The sequence below is a fragment of the Monodon monoceros genome, unplaced genomic scaffold (assembly GCF_005190385.1).
Source record: "Monodon monoceros isolate NGI ecotype Baffin Bay Population unplaced genomic scaffold, NGI_Narwhal_1 Super_Scaffold_9, whole genome shotgun sequence".
Lineage (NCBI taxonomy): Eukaryota > Metazoa > Chordata > Mammalia > Artiodactyla > Monodontidae > Monodon > Monodon monoceros.
The window spans coordinates 39,049,810-39,073,984 of NW_021703786.1; the positions used below are offsets into that span (position 1 = coordinate 39,049,810).

At 59.2% G+C, this 24,175-nt stretch overlaps 2 protein-coding genes across 4 annotated transcripts; one reads left to right on the forward strand and one right to left on the reverse strand.

The window, feature by feature from the left end:
- The first annotated feature begins 3,515 nt into the window (after positions 1–3,515).
- MAPK7 (mitogen-activated protein kinase 7) lies at positions 3,516–8,282 on the forward strand. The gene is given in 7 exon segments (XM_029212693.1): positions 3,516–4,143; positions 4,787–4,952; positions 5,596–6,674; positions 6,771–7,174; positions 7,176–7,331; positions 7,677–7,810; positions 7,906–8,282. Coding segments are annotated over 7 exon segments (2,325 nt in total). The 5' UTR covers positions 3,516–3,911; the 3' UTR covers positions 8,060–8,282.
- A 208-nt stretch (positions 8,283–8,490) lies between these two features.
- On the reverse strand, positions 8,491–11,123 carry MFAP4 (microfibril associated protein 4). 3 transcript variants are annotated; one of them, XM_029212695.1, is made up of 6 exons: positions 11,047–11,123; positions 10,740–10,818; positions 10,373–10,527; positions 9,858–9,954; positions 9,597–9,779; positions 8,491–9,450 (listed from the first exon to the last, which is right to left on the reverse strand). In XM_029212695.1, exons 1-6 carry the CDS (start codon positions 11,050–11,052, stop codon positions 9,203–9,205), a joined length of 768 nt encoding a protein of 255 aa, XP_029068528.1. In that variant the 5' UTR covers positions 11,053–11,123; the 3' UTR covers positions 8,491–9,202. The 3 variants fall into 3 exon arrangements, with proteins under 3 accessions (XP_029068528.1, XP_029068529.1, XP_029068527.1); XM_029212696.1 differs by having other exon boundaries at positions 8,491–9,428; positions 9,858–10,527; positions 11,047–11,076; XM_029212694.1 differs by having other exon boundaries at positions 9,858–10,527; positions 11,047–11,065.
- Between the last annotated feature and the right edge of the window lie 13,052 nt (positions 11,124–24,175).

Here is a 24,175-nt window from a genome sequence, read left to right on the forward strand (position 1 = left end):
CTTCAGCACTACATCGTTTGCAATAGCAGAAAGTGTCCACCTATAGGGTCTTGGTTAAATAGATTATATCTGAAAAGTGGTACTATGCAGCTGTAGAAAAGAATGAGATGGGAATTTCCTAGCGGTCCAGTGGTTAGGTCTCTGCGCTTTCACTGCTGAGGGCCCGGGTTTGGTCCGGGGTCCAAGAACTAAGATACCGCAAGCAGTGCGATGTGACCACCAAAAAAATAAGTAAAAATAAAAAATGAAAAACTTTAAAAATAAAAAAGAATGAGATGGTTTCTTAGGCATGACATCAAAAGCACAAGTGACAAAAGGCAAAATAGATAAATCAGAGTTAATTGCGATTAAAAACTTGTGCTTCAAATGATACCACCAAGAAACTGATAAGACAACCCACAGAATGGGAATAAATATGTAAATCATACGTCTAATAAGGAACTTATACCCAGACTATGTAAAGAACTCTGCAACTCAACAAGAAAAAGGCAAATCACACAATTCAAAACAGAAAAGGAACTGGACAGACACTGAACAGACATTTCCCCAAAGAAGAAAAATGGTCGATAAGCACATGAAAAGATGCTCAACATCATTAGTCATGAGAGTAATGCAGATCAAAGCCACAATGACAGACCACTTCACACCCACCAGGATGACTACAATTTAAAACAGAAAAAAAAAAAGGAAAATAACAAGTGTTGGTGAGGATGTGGAGAAATTGGAACCCTCAGATAATACTGGTGAGATTGTAAAGTGGTGCAGCCACTGAAGTAAACAGTCTGGCAGCTCCTCAAAAAGTTTTTAAAAGTTGGCCTTCCCTGGTGGCGCAGTGGTTGAGAGTCCACCTGCCGATGCAGGGGACGCGGGTTCGTGCCCCGGTCCGGGAAGATCCCACATGCCGCGGAGCGGCTGGGCCCGTGAGCCATGGCCGCTGAGCCTGCGCGTCCGGAGCCTGTGCTCCGCAACTAGAAACAAACTAAATGTCCACCAACTGATGATGGGATAAACAAAATGTGGTCTAATGTATTCAGCCTTAAGAAAGAATGAAGTTCTGACACATGCTACAAGGATGAACCTGGAAAACATTATGCTGAGTGAAGGAAGTCAGGCACAAAAGGTCACACGGTGTATAATTCCATTGATCTGAAATGTCCACAATAGGCAAATCCATACAGATTAGTGGTTGCCAGGGGCTGGTGAGGGGAAATGAGGAGTGACTAACGGCTTTCTTTTTGGGGTGATGAAAATGTTCCAAAATTAGGCAGTGGTGATGGTTGCACGAACTAAATTCATGTACTGAATTGTACGCTGTAAGTGTTTTATGGTATGTAAATGATATCTCAAAAACGCTGTTACAACAAAAAAAGAATGAGAGGTCCGTCTGGCCTTTGATACTGCATGATCTGCAGGAAAATTGTAAAGAATTTGCTACCTTTTTGTAGAGTGAAGGGGAGGTGGGTAAGAGTGTGTATTAGTATTTGCTTGTGTTGAATTTATATTGTTTCTTCTTACTTCCAGTAGGAAACTATAAAATCGGCCACCTGGCGTGAGACCAAGATTTTTCACTTGAACTTTTTAATTAAGATTTGAGTTTTGAGCCATATGAAACAACTTTTTTTTGAAGTAGTCAGTTGTGTCAAATGCAGCAAGGTCATAAGGCAAGGCTGAGAATGTTAGATAATTGATGACTATTCCAGGACGGAGTCAGGGCCTAGTAGGGGCAGGAGTAAAGCAGCTCATTATGTACTCAAAAGTCAACGAGAATCAGGGAGTTTTTGCCAAGGAAGTTGAAATGTCTGTAACTTGTATACCGATCCTAGCTGGAATATTTATAGAGAAGTATTTAAAGGATTCGCAATTTATGGGTCTCTTCTGCTACTTTATGCTTTATTCCCACAGCAGATGGGACCATCACAGAGCTGGCCACCAGGTTCCCTGAGAAGACACATTTATGGGTTCTGCTGCTTTACGCCCTCTCTTTTCACTGACGGGCACCGCAGAACTTATCCCGCACATATTTCAGAGTTAGGGAAGGCTGTCTACTGTCACCTAAGGAAAGGCCATCACGGAAATATTTTCAGAACTCAGGGCAGAAAAGGTCCACTTCCCATGAATGTGGTTTATTAATGTTCAAGGCGAATCACGTAAGAGAGAATTTGGCTTTTTGCTGTGCTGTCAGGAAAATCAGAAACAAATGTATAGTTCAGCTAACTCAGGAGGCCCATGTGATTTTTCCATGTCGAAATACGAGGTATCTATTTGTTCTGGGGCTGACCTTATACTCCTAGACGTGTTTCCTTATGTAGTGTTTTTAAGAACGCAGTCTCTACTTTTCCATCCTAATGTATGGGTCCTAGTGAACCTCTTAAATTTCAGTGCAAAACCCCCCACAAAGTATGGAAGAGTTAACAGAAAGAAACTGTCACCACAAGAAAAGAGAAGGGGCTAATGAAGGGCTGGCAACGTTCTGTATTTTTGGTTTTCTCCGTTTGAATCCTATACACTGAGGTGTTAGGTTTGTGAAAACTGACTGATACACTTCTGTGGAACTTTATGTATGTTTTAGTAAAAAATAAACAACCACAACAGTGGGGAATGTAAACAAAATTCCTTTCTGGTCTGGATCTACTCTTCAGCCACCAGTTGGGACGGAAGGGATGGACCCTCGCCGAGGCGCTCAGGCCAAACTCCTGGGCTCCCGACCCCGGACGCTTCCTCCCGCGACACTGGTGGACACGCGGCCTCCAGCGAGCGGGCGTAGTTGACCCCGCGGCCCCGCCCGCTGCCCCGCAGGCAAGGCGCGGGAGTCGCTAGACGGAGCCGCCCCACGGAGGCGTCACGCCCGAGACCGGGAAACCGTGAGCCGAGGCCCGGCGACGCCGGAAGCTGAGAGGAGAGGACCAGCCACCGGAAGTCAGTGGAGGCTTCGGGCCGACGCTCTATAACCCGGAGGACCGGGATCTCCGTGGTTGGATGTGACGGATCACCTTCTACCTGGGACGACGCTTTCCCAGCGCCGGGCTCCCGGGGCCCATCGGGAAAATGGGGGGCGCAATCCCCGGGGCGATAGGGGCTGATAAGGGAAGAGGGGGCTGAAGGAGGGGGACTGAGTGATGCGGCCGCCAAGGTAACATCTAGTCACCTCAACCCTCCAAGCTCCCAGGACCAGCAGCAACTGACCAGAGGACACCTGGCGCATCGGAGTGGATGCGCGTGCCCGCGCACGCAGGGGCGGTGCTTTCCAGTCTCGCGGCGCCCGGGGCTGCCAGCGCGCATGCGTCCGAGGAGGGCACCAGGCCGCAGAGCCGCTGCGAAAGCCGAGCGCGGGTTGGGCGGCTCCCGCCGGGGGACTGGACAGCGGCGCGGGCGCGGGTGGAGGCGCGGCTTCCTTGGCCGGTGGGCGCTGATTGGACGCAGCAAGTGGAAGGGGTGGGCACCTCCGCGGAGACTGTTCACGGATTGGCCAGAGCCTGCGGAGGCGTGGTCTTGGGGGGCGGGACGGGAGACCGCGCGCTGCTGAGGTGGTGGCGGTGGCGGCGGCCCGACCCAGTGAGCGAGTGGGTCTTTGGGTCCCACCCATCACCCCGACCCGGGGACTGAAAGCCGGCGACGCCGGGGAGCCGGGGAGCCGGGACCTCCGAGGGCCTGGGCGGCATCGGGGTGAAGCGCCATCCGCCGAGTGCCGACCGAGGAGAGCGGGCGCCCCGCCCCTCGCTTTCTTCCTGGACCGCGCCTCGCTGCGCCTCCCCCACCGCCGACCCCGCGTCCCGCGCGGGCCTGAGCTCCGGGCTCCCGCGGGTGCGGGACACGGGGTGCGTGAGCCGCTCGGCCTGCGGGCCTGGAGGCTCCGGGGGGCCCCCTGAGTCCGGGGCCGGGCCCCTGCTCGCCCGCGTCCCCACGCAGACGCCATGGCTGAGCCCCTGAAGGAGGACGACGGCGAGGATGGCTCCGGAGAGCCCCCCGGGCCGGGGAAGGCGGAACCTACCGGCCCCGCCGCCTCCGTGGCGGCCAAGAACCTGGCCCTGCTGAAGGCGCGCTCCTTCGACGTGACCTTCGACGTGGGGGACGAGTACGAGATCATCGAGACCATCGGCAACGGGGCCTATGGGGTGGTGTCCTCCGCGCGCCGCCGCCTCACCGGTGAGCGACCCGCCCGGCCTTGCTCGCCCGTGTGGAAACCGGTTCCCGGGGGCTGAGACCCGCCCCGTCCCAAGCAGCCATAGGGGACGCTGGGATGTGAATTCTGGGTCAAGTCAGCAAGCATGGGTTGGGTGCCTCTGGGGGCCGGCCTCTGTATTGGGCTCGGGTCTCTGAAACTCTGGTGGCTCTGCCAGCGCATCAGCCTACTTCCTCCTTAGGTGACAGTCCGGGTTAGACCCGAATGGAGGCTCTCCAGAGTGTGTTCTGGAGCCAGAGACTGGCGCTCGGGGTTGGTGGTGGGATGGATGAGGTCTGAGATGCAGAGTGTAGGGAGGCAGAGTGAGCACAGGTGTGAGAGTCTAGAGTCTACCACTAACTAGCCGTGCAATGCCCAGCAAGCTGCTGAGCCCCGGTCTCCATATCTCTAACTTTGAGCTGTGAGTACCTGCCTCAGGAAGGAGGTGAAGGGAAAACCTGATAACATACGTACTCTGCTTAGCACAGAGCCTGGCACAAAGTAGGTACTCCGTAAGTGGTAGCTGTTGTCACTTGCGTCCGCAAAGGGAGGTATTGAAAGGGGCCTTGTGCTGCTCTGCAGCTAACCAAGGTACCTTGTGGCATCTGCTTTTCCCCTGTTCCCCAGGTCAGCAGGTGGCCATTAAGAAGATCCCTAACGCTTTTGACGTGGTGACCAATGCCAAGCGGACCCTCAGGGAGCTGAAGATCCTCAAACACTTCAAGCACGACAACATCATCGCCATCAAGGACATCCTGAGGCCCACTGTGCCCTATGGCGAGTTCAAATCTGTGTAAGGAGCGGGGATGGAAGAGGGAGACCGAGCAGGGACCTTTTCTGAACGCTGGGGCCATATTGCTGAAGTTTTAGAAGGGTAGCTGAACCTAATGTAGGGCAGGCTGGGAAAATTCCTGCGATTCTAGGATCAGTGCTCCCTTAGGGCTTTGCCGGGGATACATGTGATTCCTCAAGAAGAATGCAGAAGTAACGGTTTTACAGGACCTCAGTATGTAGCTTGGCAAACGTAGGACGTTCATTCTGTATCTGTATCTTTTTATTCCCATAGCAGACATCACTAGTCAATCACAGAACACTGTCCTACAGAAAATGGAGACGACTTTACAGTTTTCATCATAGTCTTTCAAGCAGCCACTACCAAACAATGGAGAGGGCTCCCGAACAAAACATGTTGGCCAGCCTGGTTTAGTCCAACCCGACCTTTGCTCTGATGGTGACACTAGATCTGGAGAGAAAAGCGATTTCACTTCACTTAAGTTAATGGAAGAGTGGTAGAGAATCTAGAATTTTCGTACCCAGTGGGTGGCCCCTGCAGAGTCTGAGAGTAAGGCCATGACCTGTCTGGAGCGGGAGGGCGTGGTGAGGTTGGGGCTGGAGGGTGGGCAAGACAGCCCCTGCCTGTCTCCCCTGCCCCTCAGCTATGTGGTTCTGGACCTGATGGAGAGTGACCTGCACCAGATCATCCACTCCTCGCAGCCGTTGACGCTGGAGCATGTGCGCTACTTCCTGTACCAGCTGCTGCGGGGCCTCAAGTACATGCACTCGGCTCAGGTCATCCATCGCGACCTCAAGCCCTCCAACCTGCTGGTGAACGAGAACTGCGAGCTCAAGATCGGGGACTTTGGCATGGCCCGAGGCTTGTGCACCTCGCCCGCCGAGCACCAGTACTTCATGACTGAGTATGTGGCCACGCGCTGGTACCGTGCCCCCGAACTCATGCTCTCGCTGCACGAGTACACGCAGGCTATCGACCTGTGGTCCGTGGGCTGCATTTTTGGGGAGATGCTGGCCCGCCGCCAGCTCTTCCCAGGCAAAAACTATGTGCACCAGCTACAGCTGATCATGATGGTGCTGGGCACCCCGTCGCCGGCCGTGATTCAGGCCGTGGGGGCTGAGAGGGTGCGGGCCTACATCCAGAGCCTGCCGCCACGCCAGCCTGTGCCCTGGGAGGCGGTGTACCCGGGTGCCGACCGCCAGGCCCTCTCCCTGCTGGGGCGCATGCTGCGTTTTGAGCCCAGTGCCCGCATCTCAGCAGCTGCCGCCCTTCGCCACCCCTTCCTGGCCAAGTACCACGACCCCGACGACGAGCCTGACTGCGCCCCGCCCTTTGACTTTGCCTTTGACCGCGAAGCCCTCACACGGGAACGCATTAAGGAGGCTATCGTGGCCGAGATCGAAGACTTCCACGCACGGCGCGAGGGCATCCGCCAGCAGATCCGCTTCCAGCCTTCCCTGCAGCCCGTGGCCAGTGAGCCCGGCTGCCCCGATGTTGAGATGCCCAGTCCCTGGGCTCCCAGTGGGGACTGTGCCATGGAGTCCCCTCCGCCGGCCCCACTGCCATGCCCCGGCCCTGCGCCCGACACCATCGATCTGACCCTGCAGCCGCCCCCGCCGGCCAGTGAACCAGCCCCTCCGAAGAGGGAGGGAGCCATCTCAGACAACACCAAGGCTGCCCTCAAGGCCGCCCTGCTCAAGTCCTTGCGGAGCCGGCTCCGAGGTGCCTGGCAGAGGCCGCGGCTGGCTGGGGAGCGAGAGGCAGAGGGGCCCCAGGCCTGGACAGGTTCTTACCGCCACCCTCCCGTCTTCTCCGCAGATGGCCCCAGCGCCCCCCTGGAAGCTCCCGAGCCTCGGAAGCCGGTGACAGCCCAGGAGCGCCAGCGGGAGCGGGAGGAGAAGCGGCGGCGACGGCAGGAGCGGGCCAAGGAGCGGGAGAAGCGACGGCAGGAGCGGGAGCGCAAGGAGCGGGGCGCCGGGGCCTCCGGGGGCCCCTCCGCCGACCCCCTGGCCGGCCTGGTGCTCAGCGACAACGACCGCAGCCTGCTGGAGCGCTGGACTCGCATGGCCCGGCCCCCGGCCCCCGCGCCCACGCCGACCCCCGCCCGGCCCCGCAGCCCGCCTGCGGCCCCCCCGCCACAGCCTGCCTGCCCACCTGCTGGGCCTGCGGCCGCTCCACCCCAGACCACCGCCTCCTCCGGCCTCCTGGCCCCCCGGCCGCTGGGGCCCCCCCCCTGGGCTGCCTGGCGCCAGCGCCCCGAGCGTTCTGCCTTACTTCCCCTCTGGCCCACCCCCTCCAGACCCCGGGGGGGCCCCTCAGCCCTCCACCTCTGAATCACCCGACGTCACCCTGGTGACCCAGCAGCTGTCCAAGTCGCAGGTGAGGGGAGAGGCCTGGCCGTGGGGATGCCTGGATCTGAATCCAGGGGAGGTGGGCTTGGGAGGTCGCTGGGGGCAGGAGAGGCTGTTGTGTGTCCTGGTCCCGTGCAGCGGAGCGGCAGACCGGGCTCGAGCTCTCCTAGCCTGCCTGCTCGCTCGCAGAAGGAGCGTAGTGCTGATGGGCCGGTCGTTGGAGACCCCAGCCCGCACTCAGTGTTTGTTGAGGCTGGGGCTGTCACCACAGGTGTCCAGGCCCACTTGAGGGCAGTGTCAGGGTGGGGTGCCCTGCAGACCTCAGTTGGCGCTGGGTGGTTCCCACATTGTAAGCTGCCGTCATCCCCTGCAGGTGGAGGACCCCTTGCCCCCCGTGTTCTCCGGCACCCCAAAGGGCAGTGGAGCGGGCTATGGCGTTGGCTTTGACCTGGAGGAATTCCTAAACCAGTCTTTCGACATGGGCGTGGCTGACGGGCCACAGGACGGGTAAGAGCTGGGCCGGGACTCCAGAATGGGCTATGGCTAGGGGCTGCCAGCACAGGAGGAGCCCCTCACCCCGCTCTCCCCCTTGCCGCCCTCAGCCAGGCCGACTCAGCCTCGCTCTCAGCGTCCCTGCTCGCCGACTGGCTCGAGGGCCACGGCATAAACCCTGCTGACATCGAGTCCCTGCAGCGTGAGATCCAGATGGACTCCCCCATGCTGCTGGCTGACCTGCCTGACCTCCAGGAGCCCTGAGGCCCGCAGTCTGTGCCTTGCTGCCAGGGGCAGACCCAGCTCCAAGATCCGCAGGACCATTCTCGAGGGCTGGAGCCCCGGGCCTGACAGGGGAAGCTCAGCTCGGATTATTCTGCAGGTTCATCTCAGACCCACCCTGCGGCCTTAAGCGGCCACCTGAGCCAGCACGAGCCACGGCAGGAGGGGCAACCCCTACCCCCCCCCCCCGGAGCGATACTTTTCAGTATTGTATTTTTTTTATTATTATTACATTATTATTATTACACAATTTTTTTTGCCATCAAAACGAAGCCTGTGAAATATAAGGTTCCCTTTAGTGCCTGTCTCCAGGGCGTGTTTCTGGAGTTAAGGGCAGGGTGCCATCAGTGGGGGAACCAGAGCTTGGGGGCCAAGCAAACGCATCTGCGTGCACAACAGCCAAGGCCAGTTCATTCAGGTCCTGAGGTTTATTAAGATCTCCACTCCCCACTTGCTCCCAGCCCCACAGAGGTTGCCCTCTACCACCTCGCATGGTCAGACTCCCCCCCCCGGGGCGGGTGGGGGGACCTCACAATCTGTGCCTACCTTGGCTGTGGCTGTTCTAGTGTGGCTTGCGGTAGCTGGGGTGAGATACGGTTTGGGTGTCGAGCTCTGGGTGCCTGGGACGGGCAGGCGGGGGAAGCTGAGCGTGAGCGTGAGAGTGAGACGCGGCTGGGGGCCCGTGGTGCTCGCCGCTGGGAGGGAGGTGAAGGATGGGAGGTTCTCTGCTGGCTGGCGGGACTGCTAGGGCGTGGCGGTGGCGGCCACACGCAGGTGGCCTGGCGTGTGCCGGGAGTGGGTCGGACTGCGCCTCCGGTCTCCCGGCGCGGGGCCCTGGTGGAGGCCGCAGTCGGGAAGCCAGCTAAGGTGGGACACCGGCCCGCAGCCTTCCGGACGGGGTCCGAGTCCAGGCCGGGTGGCGGTGCTTTCCGGAGGTCTGGGAGGCCGCCGACGTGTAGCCGGGTGGAGGGGAGCGGAGGCCCGGGCGAGAGCTGGGCGTCGTGGGTGTGAGGGGAGCGGTTGGGCTGGAGCCACAGGGCCCCCGGGAGACGCGGGCGCCGAGGGCAGCGGGGCTGGGGCGGGGCGGCAGGGCGGGGGACGGGGCCGCGAGGCGGGGCCGGCGCCTCAGGCCCGGCGGATCTTCATCTCAGTGCGCTTGAGGGAGTAGTAGAAGCCCTTCCACTGGGCCCAGTTGATGCCGTTGGCGTAGGAGAGGTGGGAGCCGCCGAGGTAGAAGCCGTTGAGGTTGGCGAAGTGGCAGCTGCGGAACCAGAAGGCGCCCGACGAGAGGGCCGCGCAGTTCTGCACGAAGAGGTCCTGGTCCCGGTCGAAGGTGGAGAACTTCTGGCCGCTGTGGTAGGACAGGGAGTCGCCTGGCGGAGGGGAGGGGCAGCCTGGGGACGGGGCCTCTCCCGAGCCAGACGCTGGGTAGCTGTGCGTCCGCAGCCCGCGGGGCCGCCTGGGCGCGGGGGCAGCCCGGCCTCCCCCCAGCCCCTCCGCGGCTGGCGGGAGTGGGTACCTGCCCCGCCGTCCTCGAAGCCCGACACGTGGAGGCTGTAGCCGTCCTCCTCGGCGCTGACTGCGTTGGGCGAGATGGAGAAGTCGGTGTACTTGGCGAAGGCCGTGTTGTTCTCGAAGTCCTCCAGGTCCACCCGCAGCTCATACTTCTGCTTCAGTGTCAGGAGGTGCAGGTTCTGCAGCCCTGGGAGGGGGCGGGGGGCGTGCCGGTCAGCGGGGACCTGGCTCTGGGGGCCCCCAGCCTGCCGGGCCCCCGCCTTACCCAGCCAGTACTCCCCATCGGCGCGGCCAAAGCCCAGCTTGTAGTCGTTCCAGCCCCGGAAGAAGCTCACTGAGCCGTTGAATCTCTTCTGGAAAACCTGGAGCAGAGAGGATGGGCCTGGACGCTCGAGGGGCCAGGGGGCTGGGGCCTCACCCGGGCGAGGACCACACCGGGGGCCGAGGTGAGGCGCGTGCCGGCACCAGGCCCCTCGGGGAGCGGCTGCCGAGAGCAGGAAGCGGTGAAGGGGGCGTTCTAGAATTGAGGCGCCTGGGGTTGAGTCCGGCGCCGGCTGTGTGCCCTTGGGCAAGTTACTGCACCTCTCTGGGTTTTGGTTCCTCATTTGTAACCTTGCTCCCAGGATTATTGTGAGGATTACAGGCACTAACCTACCTTAAGCATCTAGGAGTCTGTGGTGGCAGAGGCGCACAAACTGTGCTGTATCGTTCCTGCTTTAGAGACGAAGTCGCAGGCTCACAGCTGTGCGGCTTGGCCTCCGTGCCCCCCCCTCCACTCACCGTCCACTTTCCACCCTCGGTGGTCATGTCACAGAAGACGGGCACAGGCACGCTGGGGCCCGAGGGGTAGATGAGGTACACGCCATCCGCCTGGTAGCCCTGGGCGTAGATGTCGTCGCAGTCCAGGGGCTGCTGTAGGCATGACCTCTCCAGAGCTGGGGGCGGGGTGAGGAGAAGGGGCCTGAGGCACACCAGCCACCTCCGCCCCCCTGGCCCCCCCTTCACCTCCCTCCCCGAGCTGGGGGCGCATACCGTCTGGCCCACCTGTCCCCTCTTACACGCTCAGCCCTGGGGCCCGACTCCCAGCTGCGATGCTCGGGACAGCCCCCTCGCCCAGCCTGTGGGCTGTGCGAGTGCGGCAGCTTACCATCTCCGCGGATCCCCAAGAGTTGGGGGACGCAGGGGCCAGTGCAGAGAAGCAGCAGCAGCGGCAGAGCCAGAAGGGCCTGACGACAGGAGAACAGGGTCACCCGCCCAGCCCCAGAGCCCCCGCCCCCTCTGCATTTGCCCCTCAGACGAACCAGCCCTGCCAGGAGCCCCTGGTCTGCGCTTCTGCCTCCACACCTCCCCTGGACTGAGCCCCGTCCCTTCACAGCCCCCTGCCTGGCAAGGGTCCTCTCTGCAGGGTGGGTTCAGTCCCCTGTGGCTCCGAGGCCCCCGCCCCGGCCCGGTACCTTCATGCTGCCAGCTGGGCTCCAAGCGGCTGGGTGTCTGCTGCCCCAGACTGCGCCCCAGACTGAGCCGGCCCAGAGTTATGTGCTGGGCCCCCGGCCAGCCGCTCCAGCCCCGCCCCTGTGGCTGCAGAGCCCCCTCTCCCCCTCCCCCGGCACAGAACCGGCATCCACTTACACTGTCAGTGGCGCCGGGAAGTGGGCCCCAGCCAAGGGACCACCTGGGCCTCATTAGCCCTGCGGGGCAAAGTGGGCGGAAGTCCACGCCCCAGGGCTCAGACCGGCCCGGCCTCCCCCCGACTGGCACCCCCAGCCCCTGCCCCGCCTCCTGACGGCCCCCCTGCCCACGTCTGTTTGTTTTCTCCCTCTCCTTCCCTGGCCTGGGTTTCATTAGCCGTCGTCGCTGGGGAAAGGCTGAGGTTGGGGGGGTATGTCTGGGTTCTGGGGAGCGGAAGGTGGGGTGGGGGGCAGCTCCAGAGCTCCTGATGTGGGACCGGGGGCTGGGGCTGGGGGGCAGGGGCAGCGGCCAGGCGTATCCTGGCAGGCCCGGGACATTGCTGAGCCGTGAGCACAGCCTGTAGGCATCCAAGTGCTCTCGGCCAGCTTGAGCCGGGGCCCCTTCCAGCCCCTTCCAGCACCCCTCAGGCCCCCTCCTTCCCCCTCCCCCAGAGGCCTCCTGTGCTTTTCTTCCTCTAGCCGCAGCCCCTTCTTCCAAATGCCTTCACTCGGCTCCCGTCCCACCTCAGACGCCCCTCGGCCCCTCTCAGCCAGTTTCCTCAGCCCTGAAAGGCCGCCTGCTCCTGTCCGGCCCCCTCAGCCTCCAGCCACCCTTTCCCTGCCCCAGTCCGGCAGAGTCCTCGGCACAGGCTGCCAGGATGGTCTCCCCTGGGGGCCGCCCTGCCACCCCCTGCTTCAGCCTCCCTGTGGCCTCAGGGCTGAGCCTACACTTCTCACCTTGGATTTGAGAGGAATGTGAAGTGTGGCTGAGGCCTACCTCGAGGGCCTTACAACCTGACTGCTTGTGACTCACAAAGTACAGCTCGGCCTCACCAGGCTTGTCGCATGGAGGCCCTGCCTGAGCCGGCTCTGTTCCCCGCGCGGCCGCCCATCTCCTTACTTGGCCTTGAGTGCTGGAGGGCAGGGGCTGCGTCTCGACCCCGCGTGGAGCCTGCGTCCACTCAGGTCAGGTGTCTTCGGAGCACCTGCCGGGTACTGGCTGCCCACGGAGCCGCAAACACAGGCACCAGGCAGTTCATCGCACACGTCACGCATGTCGGGGACGAGCATTTGTAGAGTGGATGAGACGTGCAGAGGCTCAGAGTAAGAGAGCAGCTCTGGCCCCGGGCCCCCTCCTCACTCCTGAGTCTGTGGCCCCTTGGGTGCACCCAGCTGGCCCCGGTTCTGTAAGTGCTGGTGAGAGTTGTCCTGGGGGACCTGGAGCCAGCTGCCTGCATTCAGATCCACGTTGTGCCACCTGTTAGCTGGGTGACCTTGGACAAGTCACCTAGCCTCTCTGTGCCTCGGTTTGCTCCTCTGTAGAGCAAGTGTGGTCATGGTCTGTCCTTCAGAGGCCTGTGTGAGGATTGGGTAACAGATCTCAGGTGCCTAGCACAGGGCCCACAGTTGGTAACTGTTCAGTAACTGGGTGCTGTCATCGTCATAAGTGTAGTAGTTGTTCTTCCGTGAACGGATTGCCTTAAATGTGATTTTTATCCTTGTCTGTGGAGGAGATGGTAGCCTTCCTCTCGATAGCCATTCTTCCCCTAGTCCTGAGTAGTGAGGTCCTGATTCTTAGCTGGCCTGACTGTCCAGCTTCCCTTGGTGAAGCCACATGTCTGAATTGTGGCCAAGAAAATGCAAACAGATGTGGTGCAAAGGCAGCAGCTATGCCCTCTTCCTCCGGTCCTCTGTCCTGTTCCTGGGCATGATGGCTGGCGCTCTGGCTGCCACCTTGGACAGTGAGGAGGAGGCCCCTTCAGGGGGTGGTGGGAGGTGATCAGGGAGGATCGTGGAGCAGGGCCAAAGCCAGCTCTGGACTGCCCTTCTCCAGCCCTCTTTTACATGGCAGAGAAAGAAACTTCTATCTAGTTTAAGCCTCTTTGGTTGTTTCCTGTTACACACAGCTGAATCTAATTCCAAAACATCTCTCTTTTCAGCAAATGCCAGCTAATTTTAGCACAGGCTACAGAAAGGAAAATAATGAAAAATCAGTCATCAAAACAAATAATAAAACATGTCCTAAGTCGAGTATCAAAGACTTCTGCAGAGTACAACTAATAAACATAGGAACCCCCCCCCCGCCCAAACCAAAAACGAAAACGGCAAGAGAAAGAATCAAGCAACGATGTCGTATCATAGTTTGCCTATTAGTTTTTTCTTAAAAACTTAATATATGTGGGTGTGCAAAGCAGGCACTGTGCTTGCTGGGTGTGGTTGAGGCTTGGTTTAACTCTTCAGGGAAAGAAATTTGGCCACAGGTACCGTGAGTCAGTCCTCCCTCTGAAGACAGTGTCTGAGGGAAACCCTTGGACGCACTGAAAGGGGCCCGTATCAGTGGGCACGTTCATTGGCTGCCCAGCGTGGAAATTTCTTCCCGTGTCTGGGGGTCCCCCTGCCTGGAATGAGGGTGCAGTTGGTTGGTTTAGCTAACGTAATGCACGGCCCTGGGCTCCACTTTGGGAGGGGCTAACTCGAGCAGGGGCAGGGGCACTCCGTTCTTGGGGTGCTGGTCACCCGGAGGCGTCTGGTCCCCGGTCCCAGGCTGGTTGGCGGTGGTGACCTTGCAGGCGAGGTGCTGAGTCACGTTGGCTCCGCTTGGGCCGCAATCTCTGAGTTTGGGTCTCGGCCCTCCTGGCGCCTGGTTCGCTCTGCCCATTGTTAGGGGTCTGAGGAAGACACCCGTGCGGTAGGTGAGGGGCTTCTCTGACAGGCGTTGTCGGGGCAGGCGGCTGCCTGAGCGGGGGTGGGTGGCAGTGAGGGGCTCCGAGGCTGCGGAGTGGTGGGCATGGAGGGGATGGTCTGTCAGGACGCTGCTGCCCGCTGGGCAGGCCTGTCTGCTGCAGAGCTGGTTCCAGGAGGTGAGGGCTCCCATCCCATGGGCCTTGCATGGGTCTCTTGCCCACCTCCTTGGCGTTCGCCTCTCCACTCCACCTTTCTCTGTCCTGCTCTGTCCCCAGGGCACCACTGTTCCTGTGGCCCCAGCTTCCAGCAGGATTCGGCCAGTGGGAGGCACTGGCAGGACAAGCGGGGAGAGAGGTTCGGGTGTTCCCCCCCAGGCCCTGTCCCGCCCAGGACCGCAGTCTGCTCATGGCTGTGCTCCCTCCGCACCCCCAGGGACGGCTCCCCCCATAACCCCTTCGCTGGCCCTGACAACCCATCTCCTCCCCTTATCCCTGCAGCCCAGGAGGGCCCCGGGTGCCTTGACGCCCCCGATGCTGGTTTCCTTAAGGCCCACATCCAGGTGACCATCCCTTCATGGAATGCTCTACAAAACAGCTGAGTCTGCCTTAGTTTCCAGTCAGGACTCTGGTTGACAAAGGTCTTTGGTTTTGTCCTGAAAGCCCAGCAGCCTGTGGAGTGTCTCAGACCACAGCTAAGGACGAGACCCCCACGTCTCCCGCTGCAGAGGGTACGTCCTCCAACCCAGGCGGAATGAGCGGCTCCGAGGGAGACTGGGATGCCTGTCGGAAGGAAGGAGGGGTCTGGCCGAGCTGCCAGCCCTGGGCCCCTCCCCAGAGGCCGCGGGAAGGGGCAGGGCCCTGGTGGTTTACCGCAGGACGAGGGTGTGGTGTCCCTTGGGGTGTGAGGTCAGACCGCATCAGGCCCGCCCTGGGGTCGGCTTCAGCAGGTGGCTTTCGGGGGACACAGGCCAGCCCATAACCCCCGTGCAGGCAGCGGTGAACAGACACACAACCTCAGCCGTCCTGGAGCCAGAGGGGAGAACTTGAGAAGGTGCTGTGTGGTGGGCAGGGGGGCGGGGAGGGGGCCACGCGGGAGAGGTGTCACCAGCATGGGTCCCGACTGATGGGGGCCGTCCGGGGTGTGGGCTCCTTCCCTCCCGTGTTTTCCTTCTTGAAAGGGAGGAAATTAGGAGGGATTTGGTGTCGTCCCTCCCCCACCTTGTTCTGGTTTGGGGCAAGTTCAGTGGCGGACCTCAGAATGTGGCTGAGAGAAGACGCATGGGGGACGGGGCGGGGGGTGGATTGGTGCTGGGCTTAGACCTTCGAGGTGGACCCGGAGGCCTTTGGGGTTGGGGTGTCTGGGCCTCATGTAACTTAGGAGCGTGGCTTCATTTCGATGTGTGAATTGTGTGGACGCTGTGTGCTGGGAAGGAAACACAGATGGAGGTTTGGGGATTTGGTTTTAATGTAATCAAATGAATGGGTGCACATCTTCGGGGTAAAAGGGTGCTTGAAGGCCCTTTTTGGAGAGCAGCAGCGTCCACCCTGGTGTCGGAGGAGTCTGGTGGTTCCTCCTGTTTCGCCGTGTGGCCACTTGGTGGCCCTTCCACACGGGGAGGCCTGTGTCCTCCTCCTGGGTAAGTTTGTCTCTGTCACCTGTTCATTCCTGTTTCCTTCCCCTCCGTTTTCTCTGTTCTCTTCCCAATTATTTTATTAGTTGATACTGGGCCTCCCGAATGGATCCTTACTTGTTCTTATCTTTTCTCTGGCATTTTCCATCTCCGTTTTTAATTCTAAAAATGATTTATGGGGGTGGTACTGAACCAAACTCAGGTGTGCTCGCCCACGAGTGTTAAAGCCGACCTGCTGACACCAGGTTGCGGTGAAGGAAAGTGCAGCGTTAACTTCAGGGCCACAAGGAGAACCCGAACTCCCTCAGGGCTTTCAGGGGGGGTTTATAAAGACAGAGTGAAGGAGGGGGTCGAGGGGTGTGTGACCAGCTCTTGGACATTATTCTGATTGGTTGGTGGTGGGATAAAAGGGTCATGTTTCCGGAATCTCAGTCAACCTTCTGGTTCCAACCTGTCTGGGGTCTACGTGCTGGTGGTCAGCATGCAATTAACTTCTTCCACCTGGTGGGGGGTTTCGGTGTCTGCAAAACAGCTCAAGGATATGGCTCAGGATGTTATCTACAGCCCTTGAGGAGGAACTAAAGGTCCTTGACTTGTTTTATGGCTAAACTATTATTATTTCGTCTTACTTGACTTTTTTCCTTTGTTTCTGCATTTTCTCATTTCTCTGATTAAATTTATTCTTTGGAATTCAGGGAAAGCCCAGGAGGCTAAAGTTTTTCTGCCAACAAGAGGCAGGCAGAGGTCATGGCCTCGGACGGCCTTTCCTGGGAAGGCCCCATAGGGTCCTTGCTGCTCGGTTGCAGGAGTATAACTTACAGATCGTAAAATCCATGCGCTGTAAGCACACAGTTCAACAGTTGCTCCTTTAAAAATACCAGACTTTGTTTTTTAGAGTACTTTTAGGGTCACAGCAAAACCAAGAGGAAGGCACAGGGGTTTCCCGTGTACCCCCCGCCCCGACGTGCACACGGCCCCCCAGCAACGATCCCACCAGACGGGACCTGCACCCACACCTCGTCATCCTCACCCAGAGTCCATAGTTGACGTGAGGGTTCACTCCTGCTGCTGTACACTCTGTGGGCTTAGATGAACGTATAATGACACGTATCCACCATCGAAGCATCGTCTAGAATAGTTTTCCTGCCCTAGAGGTCCTCCACGCTCCACTGATTCATCCCCCGCCCCCACCTTGAGGTGCTGTTGCTGGGGTGGGAGCAGCTGTCTGCCCAGGTGCCGGCCCCCGCTGGAGAGAAGAAGCCTGGGTTCTGGGGCCCAGCACCCCCGGAGAGGGTGCCGCTGGGGGGCGACGGCGAGGGGAGAGGCAGGGCAGGTGCAGGGGGTCTGCACACAGCACGGGGAGGCCGGCAGGCTGGAACAAGGGTGGTGTTGCTTTCTGGAAGCACCCTGCACTTCACACTCCTTCCTGGAGATGATTTAGTAAAAACCGCAGAGTGGAGGAGCGTGGGGTTGGAATCCCGGACTCTCGTCCCATGTGTCATTCCTCCGGATGGGAAGGACTGACGGGCACAGAATTCTGTCTAGCAAGGGTCCTCGTCACCACTGTTGGTTCTGACCAAGCACAGACACACACACACGCACACGCACGTCCTCACGCATGTGCACCCCTGCATCCCTCAGCTTTTATGGGGCGCCTGCTCCACGCCAGTCACCACGTGGAACAGTGTGCCCCTTCCCGGCGCTCACGATGTGGGAAGTTTAGGGGGACGGAGATGGACGCCCGCACGCTCAGTATCCGTCTCCAGGGCCTGGCGCGCTTCTGCCCCGGGGTGACTGGGATGCGCCCAGGAGTAGACCCGGTGGACCACCTGCCCACGTCGGGGAGGGGACGCACAAGACGACAAGCAGGACGCAGGGGTCGGCTGGCAGCCTGCTGGGTGGGGACGAACGTAATGAGGGAAAACAAGACACACTTGAGCTGGTGATTGAAGGTGATTGAAGTTAGGGAAGTTGGGGCCGGGAAGGCTCAGTGAGAGGCCAGGAGGAACTAAGGCTGGGTCGGCAGCTGTGTTCTGTAAACGACCAGACACGAAACATTTCAGGCTTTGGGAACCATGTGGGCTCAGACGGGAGTCTTCACCTCTGCCCCCGAGGCTGTCTATAGACACGAGATGGGTGGGCCCTGATAGAGACTCACTGACAGATGCTGGGGAGAGGGGCCAATTGGAGCGCCGACCCCTGGAATGAAGACCCGCGGGGTGGGGGCGGGGGGCAGAGGGAGGGAACTGTGAGGATATTCGAGTGAAGAGCAGTCTGAGTGAAAGAGGCAGCATGTGCAAAGGCCCTGGGGTGGGAGTGTGCAGCTGCATTTGAGGGACGGGCGCCAGCTGGCTGGCCGGGCAGAGAGGACAAGTGGGGACGCAGGAGAGGGTCAGAGGAGTGTTGATGCAGGACAGACTTTGGCTTGTGTAATAGTAAACATTGGGAAGGGAGGGCCGTGGAGAATTCCAAGGCCCAGTTCCTAATTGTCTTTCTGTGGTTACACCAAGTCTGCTTCTTGCCTGAGGCAGAAATAAGAGCCCGTTCTTCTCTTTTCCTACAAAGAGAGCTGGTCTTGAGTCAAAAGACAGACTCACTGGGGGAAGAAAATCCCCAGCTGGTTGTCATGCCCCTGCCTGATGCAGACCCGGTGAGAGCGCAGGGCAGGTGCCCTGCCCAGCACCCAGCAGAGAGGGGCCAGGAGGGGTGGGGAAGGGCTGTGTCACCCGGGCCCCCGGTCTCCCTGGTCCAGCGGTGGCCTTGCCAGTGGGTGTCCCGTGACCTCTCAGGTCTGCCCTGGCTGCACCAGGGTGATCTTGGCTCTAATGGGGAGTGGGCATGCCCTTGGGGGCTGGGACCCCCACAGGTGGCCTCTAATCCTTACAAACTGAAGGGTGGACACGTCCTGGCATTTCTAACGAAGCTGAAGCCGAGTCCAAGGCGTATCAGCCTGCTGTTACAGTTTTCCTTTTTATTGAGGTTAGTGATCACGTGGGCAGGGGTGCAGCTCCACCAAGTTTTACCTGGGTGAACTGCTGTGTCACCGCCCCTAGGTCGGGAGACAAGGTTTCCAGCCCCCAGAAGGTCCCGTTTGTGGGTCCCCCTCCCCAGCCCGAGGGAGGCACTATTCTGACTGCTCTCATCTTGCAGTGGTTTTGCTTGTTCCCAAACCTCCTATGAATAGAGGCATAATTCAGCACATATTCTTCGGGTGTCTGGTTTTTCGCTCAACACAATAGCTTGTTGTTTTCTAGTTCCATGTCGTGGTTCTCAAGAGTGTCATCTGGGGTCCCTGAGGGTCTCCCAGGCCCCTTCAGGGTGTCCGAGAGATCGGAAGGAGTTTTGCAGTAAAAATGCTAGTGTGTTATCTGCTCTCTCTGCCCTGGTTTTCCGGGGAGTGGGATAGAGTTTGCAGAGCCTGCGACATGGGGCTTCTCAAGACTGAACGAAGAACAAGACGCGAGAGCCCGGCTGCTCCAATGCAGCCAGGGCGCAGAGACTCACAGTCAGGCGAGCTGGCACCGTCCTTCTCACTGCTCTTCTGTGTTGGGAAATGTGGTTATTTTTATGGAAATATTTATGTAAGCACATGATGACTTATTGTTGTTGTTTTAAGCGAATTGATGAATACACGTTTTTGTGTTTTTTAAAAAAATTTTGTCTTGTAGTAGGGATACTATTTTATTTTATTTATTTAATTTATTTGGTTGTGTTGGATCTTAGTTGCGGCAGGCGGGCTCCTTAGTTGTGGCGTGCATGTGGGATCTAGTTCTCGGGCCAGGGATCGAACCCGGGCCCCTTGTGTTGGGAGTGTGGAGTCTTAACCACTGCGCCACCAGGGAAGTCCCAAATACACTTTTTTTTTTTTTTTTTGCGGTACACGGGCCTCTCACTGCCGTGGCCTCTCCCGCCGCGGAGCACAGGCTCCAGACGCACAGGCCCAGCGGCCACGGCCCACGGGCCCAGCCGCTCCGCGGCACGCGGGACCCTCCTGGACCGGGGCACGAACCCGCGTCCCCTGCATCGGCAGGCGGACTCCCAACCACTGCGCCACCCGGAAAGCCCCCAGATACACATTTTTGGATGTCAGTTTTCCTTTCTCACTTGGTCAGAGTCAGTGGATGTGACCGCAGAGATGAAGCTCCATGTGCTCCTTGGAGACCACGGGGACCCTCACGTCTGAGCTGTGCTCCCTGGGGCCTCACTGCATGCAGGCCTCCCCCCACCCCCCCCCGCCTTTGCTTAACACTGTCCCGTGGTGGGCATTTGCATCATTTCCAGCCTGGCTCATTGTGGACGCTCATGGACAAAGCCCCACTCCCCCTAGTTTTGTGCTTCTGCCCGGGGGCTGGGCTGGTGGCCCTCTGGGCTTGGTGACCGCACTGAGTCAGGGCACCTCAGCAGACAGGGGCTCTTTTGCGGGATCGTCCTGGGGTCCCACCAACACATGCAGCGGCAGCCTTCCGTGCAGGCCCAGCGTGTGGCCCCTGAGGGGCTGTGTGCTGGGCAAGCAAGGGGACCGCTCCCCCGGGAGGGCCATGCAGGGGGCCGGGAGTCTCAGCAGAGTCCTGAGGATGAGAAGGAGTGGCTGGACGGCGGAGGGAGCGTGGTCAGCTGAGGGGCCTCTCTGGGCCGCTCGCAGTGGTTGAGATTCGGGCAAGGTGGCTCCGAGCTTGGGAGGAGTGAGCGAGGGGCTGGAGGAGGGGAGGGCTGTGGGGGGTGGGGGGACTCGAGGTGGTGAGCAGGCCACGTGGGGAGGGAGCATTAGACTACCCTACCGGCCACAGAAAGGCGGTGTCCAATTTTAAGCAGGAAGGGACACCCTTCCTTTAGATTGTTATTTACTTTTATTTTTAACTTAGACTTTTAATCCTGAGATAATGGTAGATTCACATACAGTTGTACAAACTGATAGAGAGAGAGCCCAGGTATCTTGTACCCAGTTTCCTCCAATGGGAACATCTTGTAAAACCGTCCTTCAGTATCACAACCCGGATAACGACATGGATTCAGTCAGATGCAGGACGTTTCCAGGACAGCAGGGTCCGCCCTGCGGCGCCATGATGTGCACGCTTACTTCCCTGCACCCCGACCCTCTCCTTAACCCTCCCAGCAACCACTAATTGGTCTCCATTTCTGTAATTTGTCACTTCAAGAATGTCATATAAATGGAATCATACAACATCTAACCTTTCGGGCTTGGCTTTTTTCATCCAACATAATTCTCTAGAGATGCATCCAGGTCACTGTGTGTGTCACTAGTTCCTTCCCCTTTATTGCCAAGCTGTGCTCTCCATTTGGACCTGCTGCTTTGTTTAATCATTTACCTGTTGAAGGATAGCTGGGTGGTTTCCAGTGTTTTGCCATAAACTTTGTTTATAAAGCTGTTATAAACATTCATGTACAGGTTTTTGTGTGAACATTCTGTGGGAGCATTTCTCTGGGGAAAAGGCCCAGGAGTGCAATGGCTGGGTCATAAGGTAGTTCTGACCACTCTGCCAGAGTGTTCTCCAGAGTGGCTACACCGTTTTATGTTCCCCCCAGCTAAAGCCCACGTGCAGCAACGAAGACCCAACGCAGCCAAAAATAAATAAATAGATAGATAGATTAAAAAACCCCCAAAACCGGCCTGGCTGGGGGTGGAGGGTAGGTATGTGAGAGGTGGGGGAGGGAGGGGTGGCTGAGGCTCTCAGGCCCTGGTCTGTCCCTGATGGCCACTGTGGATGGGCAGGGCTGGCCCGAGCCCCGTGGGCGGCTCCCAAGCCTGCTCAGGCCTCTCAGCTGACCACCTCCGCGCCTCTGGCAGCAGGATGGCCACTGGGACCGAGCAGTCTGGACCAGCTGCTCCGATCTGGGTGGGGACTCCTGCTCTTTCTGCTGCCAGACTCATTGTCGGAAAGCAGAAGCAAACTCCAGCCTTTGGACACCCTCCTTCCTGACCTCAGGGTCAGCTGGTCATTTCCTGTTAACCTAATCTCACTCCACACTCATTTTGTCAGCAGACAGGCTATGTGGTGGATTGCTGAGCCCCTGGTGGCTGCTTCTGCCCAGGGAGGGGTTGAGAGAGGAAGGAGGAACGTTGTGTGTGTGAGAGAGAAAGAGAGTCAGGGAGGGAGGCCAGCGGAAGGCGGGCGTGGCTATGAGCACCTGGGTAGCCTCAGTTTCCTCATCTGTAAAGTGGAGCAATGTCTCCACCTTTAGAGGAAATCGGGGAGAACTGGAGAGCCTGTTGTTTACAGGACTCAGCATATTTTAGGAGCCCAGTAAATATGTGCGATCGTTCTTATCAGCAGTAAACTGCTGAAACAGTACTTTATCTGTGGGGCATCGTCCTCACGACCTAAGTACCCCGGAAGGTTCTGCCTCTGTAGGCATCTCTTGGCTTTTTATTTCACAGAGGAGGGGTCAGGCCCCAGGAGGGAGGCCTGAGAGCCCAGGCAGGGGGCAGGCGCCTGGGGAGACGCGGGCACAGTGAGGTGAGCCCAGGCTCGCCTCCACAGCGCATCAGCAGCTGACATTTATTAAGCACCGGCTGCATGCCGGGCTCTCCGCAATAACCCCGCACGGGAGTGATTATCTTTAGTTTTACTGCTGGGACACTGAGCTTGAGTGAGGGGAGTGACCGGGCCCGGTGAGCTGGGCAGGGTTGGTGTTTGAGCCGAGGCCTGGGTGCTGTCCAGGGCCCTCCAGCTGGTCCGGCCCATCTGGGGGGTGGCCTTCGTCTAGGCCACCTGGCCAGTAGAGGTCTGGATATAGAGGCCTGGACCGCAGGGGCCCCCGGCCCCATTCAGTCTGGCTGGCTGTCCAGCTGCGAGGCGCTGCCTCTCACCTTGGAGGGGTCTGGGGGGCCGGGTCCAGCTGGGCGGAGTCTGGTGGGGAGTCTGCTCCTCAGGGGCCAGGTGGCCTTGTCCCTCAGCATCCTGGCCCACTGCCTGGATGTTCCAGACCTGGTGGGCGGCTGGGAGTCTGAATGGGGTGGCGCGGGGGGAGGGGCCGGGAGCCAGGTCTGGGCTCGAGTTTGAGGGCAGATGGTGTGTGAGGGCTGGTTGGCCGCCAGCCGCCAAGGACCGCCCACCCACTGGTGCGAACCTCAGAAAGGCGCTGGGGGGACTTCCAGCTCCACCAATGTCACTTGCTGTCACCACATCAATGAGTGCCCCCGTCTTGTGTGTCCTGCCCCTGCAGCCCACCTTCCTGTCCCCCGTGTTGGAATTGTGGCTTCTCTACTCCTTTCCTGACATTCAGCACATGTCATTGGGCCGCCCCAGGCCGTGGAAGCTTCTGTGTGACTCTGACTGCTGTCTGTTACAGCAAAACTTAGCAATGCTCTGGACGGCTGTCCCTAGGGGATGGGTTTCAGGCCCAGTTAAATGCCGCCCAGAGCAGCCAGGTCTCCTCCAGTGTGTCTGTGTGGGCAAAGCGATGGTTCCAGAACACAAATCTGCTCACACACCTCCTGCTTAGAATCGTTTACGGTTCCCATTGTCATGCAAGGAAAGTCTGAAATCTGCCCCATGTCCCTCCAATGTCTGTGCTCTGCTGACCGCCACCTCGGTCCCCGGACCCTGCCCTACTCCCCAGCACTGACCCCAGCCCGGCCTCTGCACAGGCTGCTCCCCATGCCTGGAACACCCACCCTCACCCAGCACCTTTCACGAAGGGGGGTTAACTCCCACCCATCCTGCAAGACTGAGCCTCAGCGGCCCCAAGTCTGAGTGAAGCCCAGACTTGGGGCCTCACCCAGTTGGACGGTCGCCCCGCGCCCAAGCCTGTTTCCCAGCTCAAGACGCCGGGCTGTCTCTGTTCTGTGGGAATCAGTGAAGGCAGCTCTTGGCAAGGCATCGTGACCCTAAATTGCTAAGCAGGTGTCCAATGGTTGTTCTGTTCTGAAAATTATTTCAGGGAGCTGGGGATGAACTCATGCGGGGGGCTCCGAACGGGAGGCTAGGGACTCGGGACTTTCCTGCTGCGATGGGAAGTCCCTGGCAGCTGGCAGGAGAGGGAGCGGAGCCAGGGTCAGGGTCAGGGTCCTGGGCAGCCACAGTGGGCCTGGCCTCGCCAGCGCCTGGACTGTGTCCTGCCCAGCATAGGGTTCAGGGCTGGCCTGGGCGCCCCTCTGCTGACTGCCCCCCCACCAGCTCTGAACACAGAGGTGGAAACTACACACCACGTGTAACGATGGCCAGCGGTGATGGTGGGGGGGGGGCGTGGAGGGGGCCTTTCAATACCAGCGGCTGTCTCAGGGCAGGGCGGGGGCCACCTTGATGGGAGGGGACTGGTGGCCCTGGGAGGGACCGTCCAGGAAGTAGAAACCTTGTTTTCTCTCCACAAAAGCAGGAATTCCACACCATGCTTGGCTTCACCTTGGTCTTTATTCGAAGCTAGAAGGTGGCAGCTGAACAGGGCACCTCCCTCCAGCTCTGTCATCCCACGGCTCTAGGACCCTGTCCTCCTCCCCCGACAGCGGCCCGACCGGGTCTCTGGTGCTCACACGAGGCGGCCTGGCACGGACGCGCCTGGGTGAGGCCTGGGTGAGGGCAGGGGCGGAGAGTCCTGGGCGTGAAGGCAGCCAAGTTCGGGGCTCAGCACACCTAACAGCAC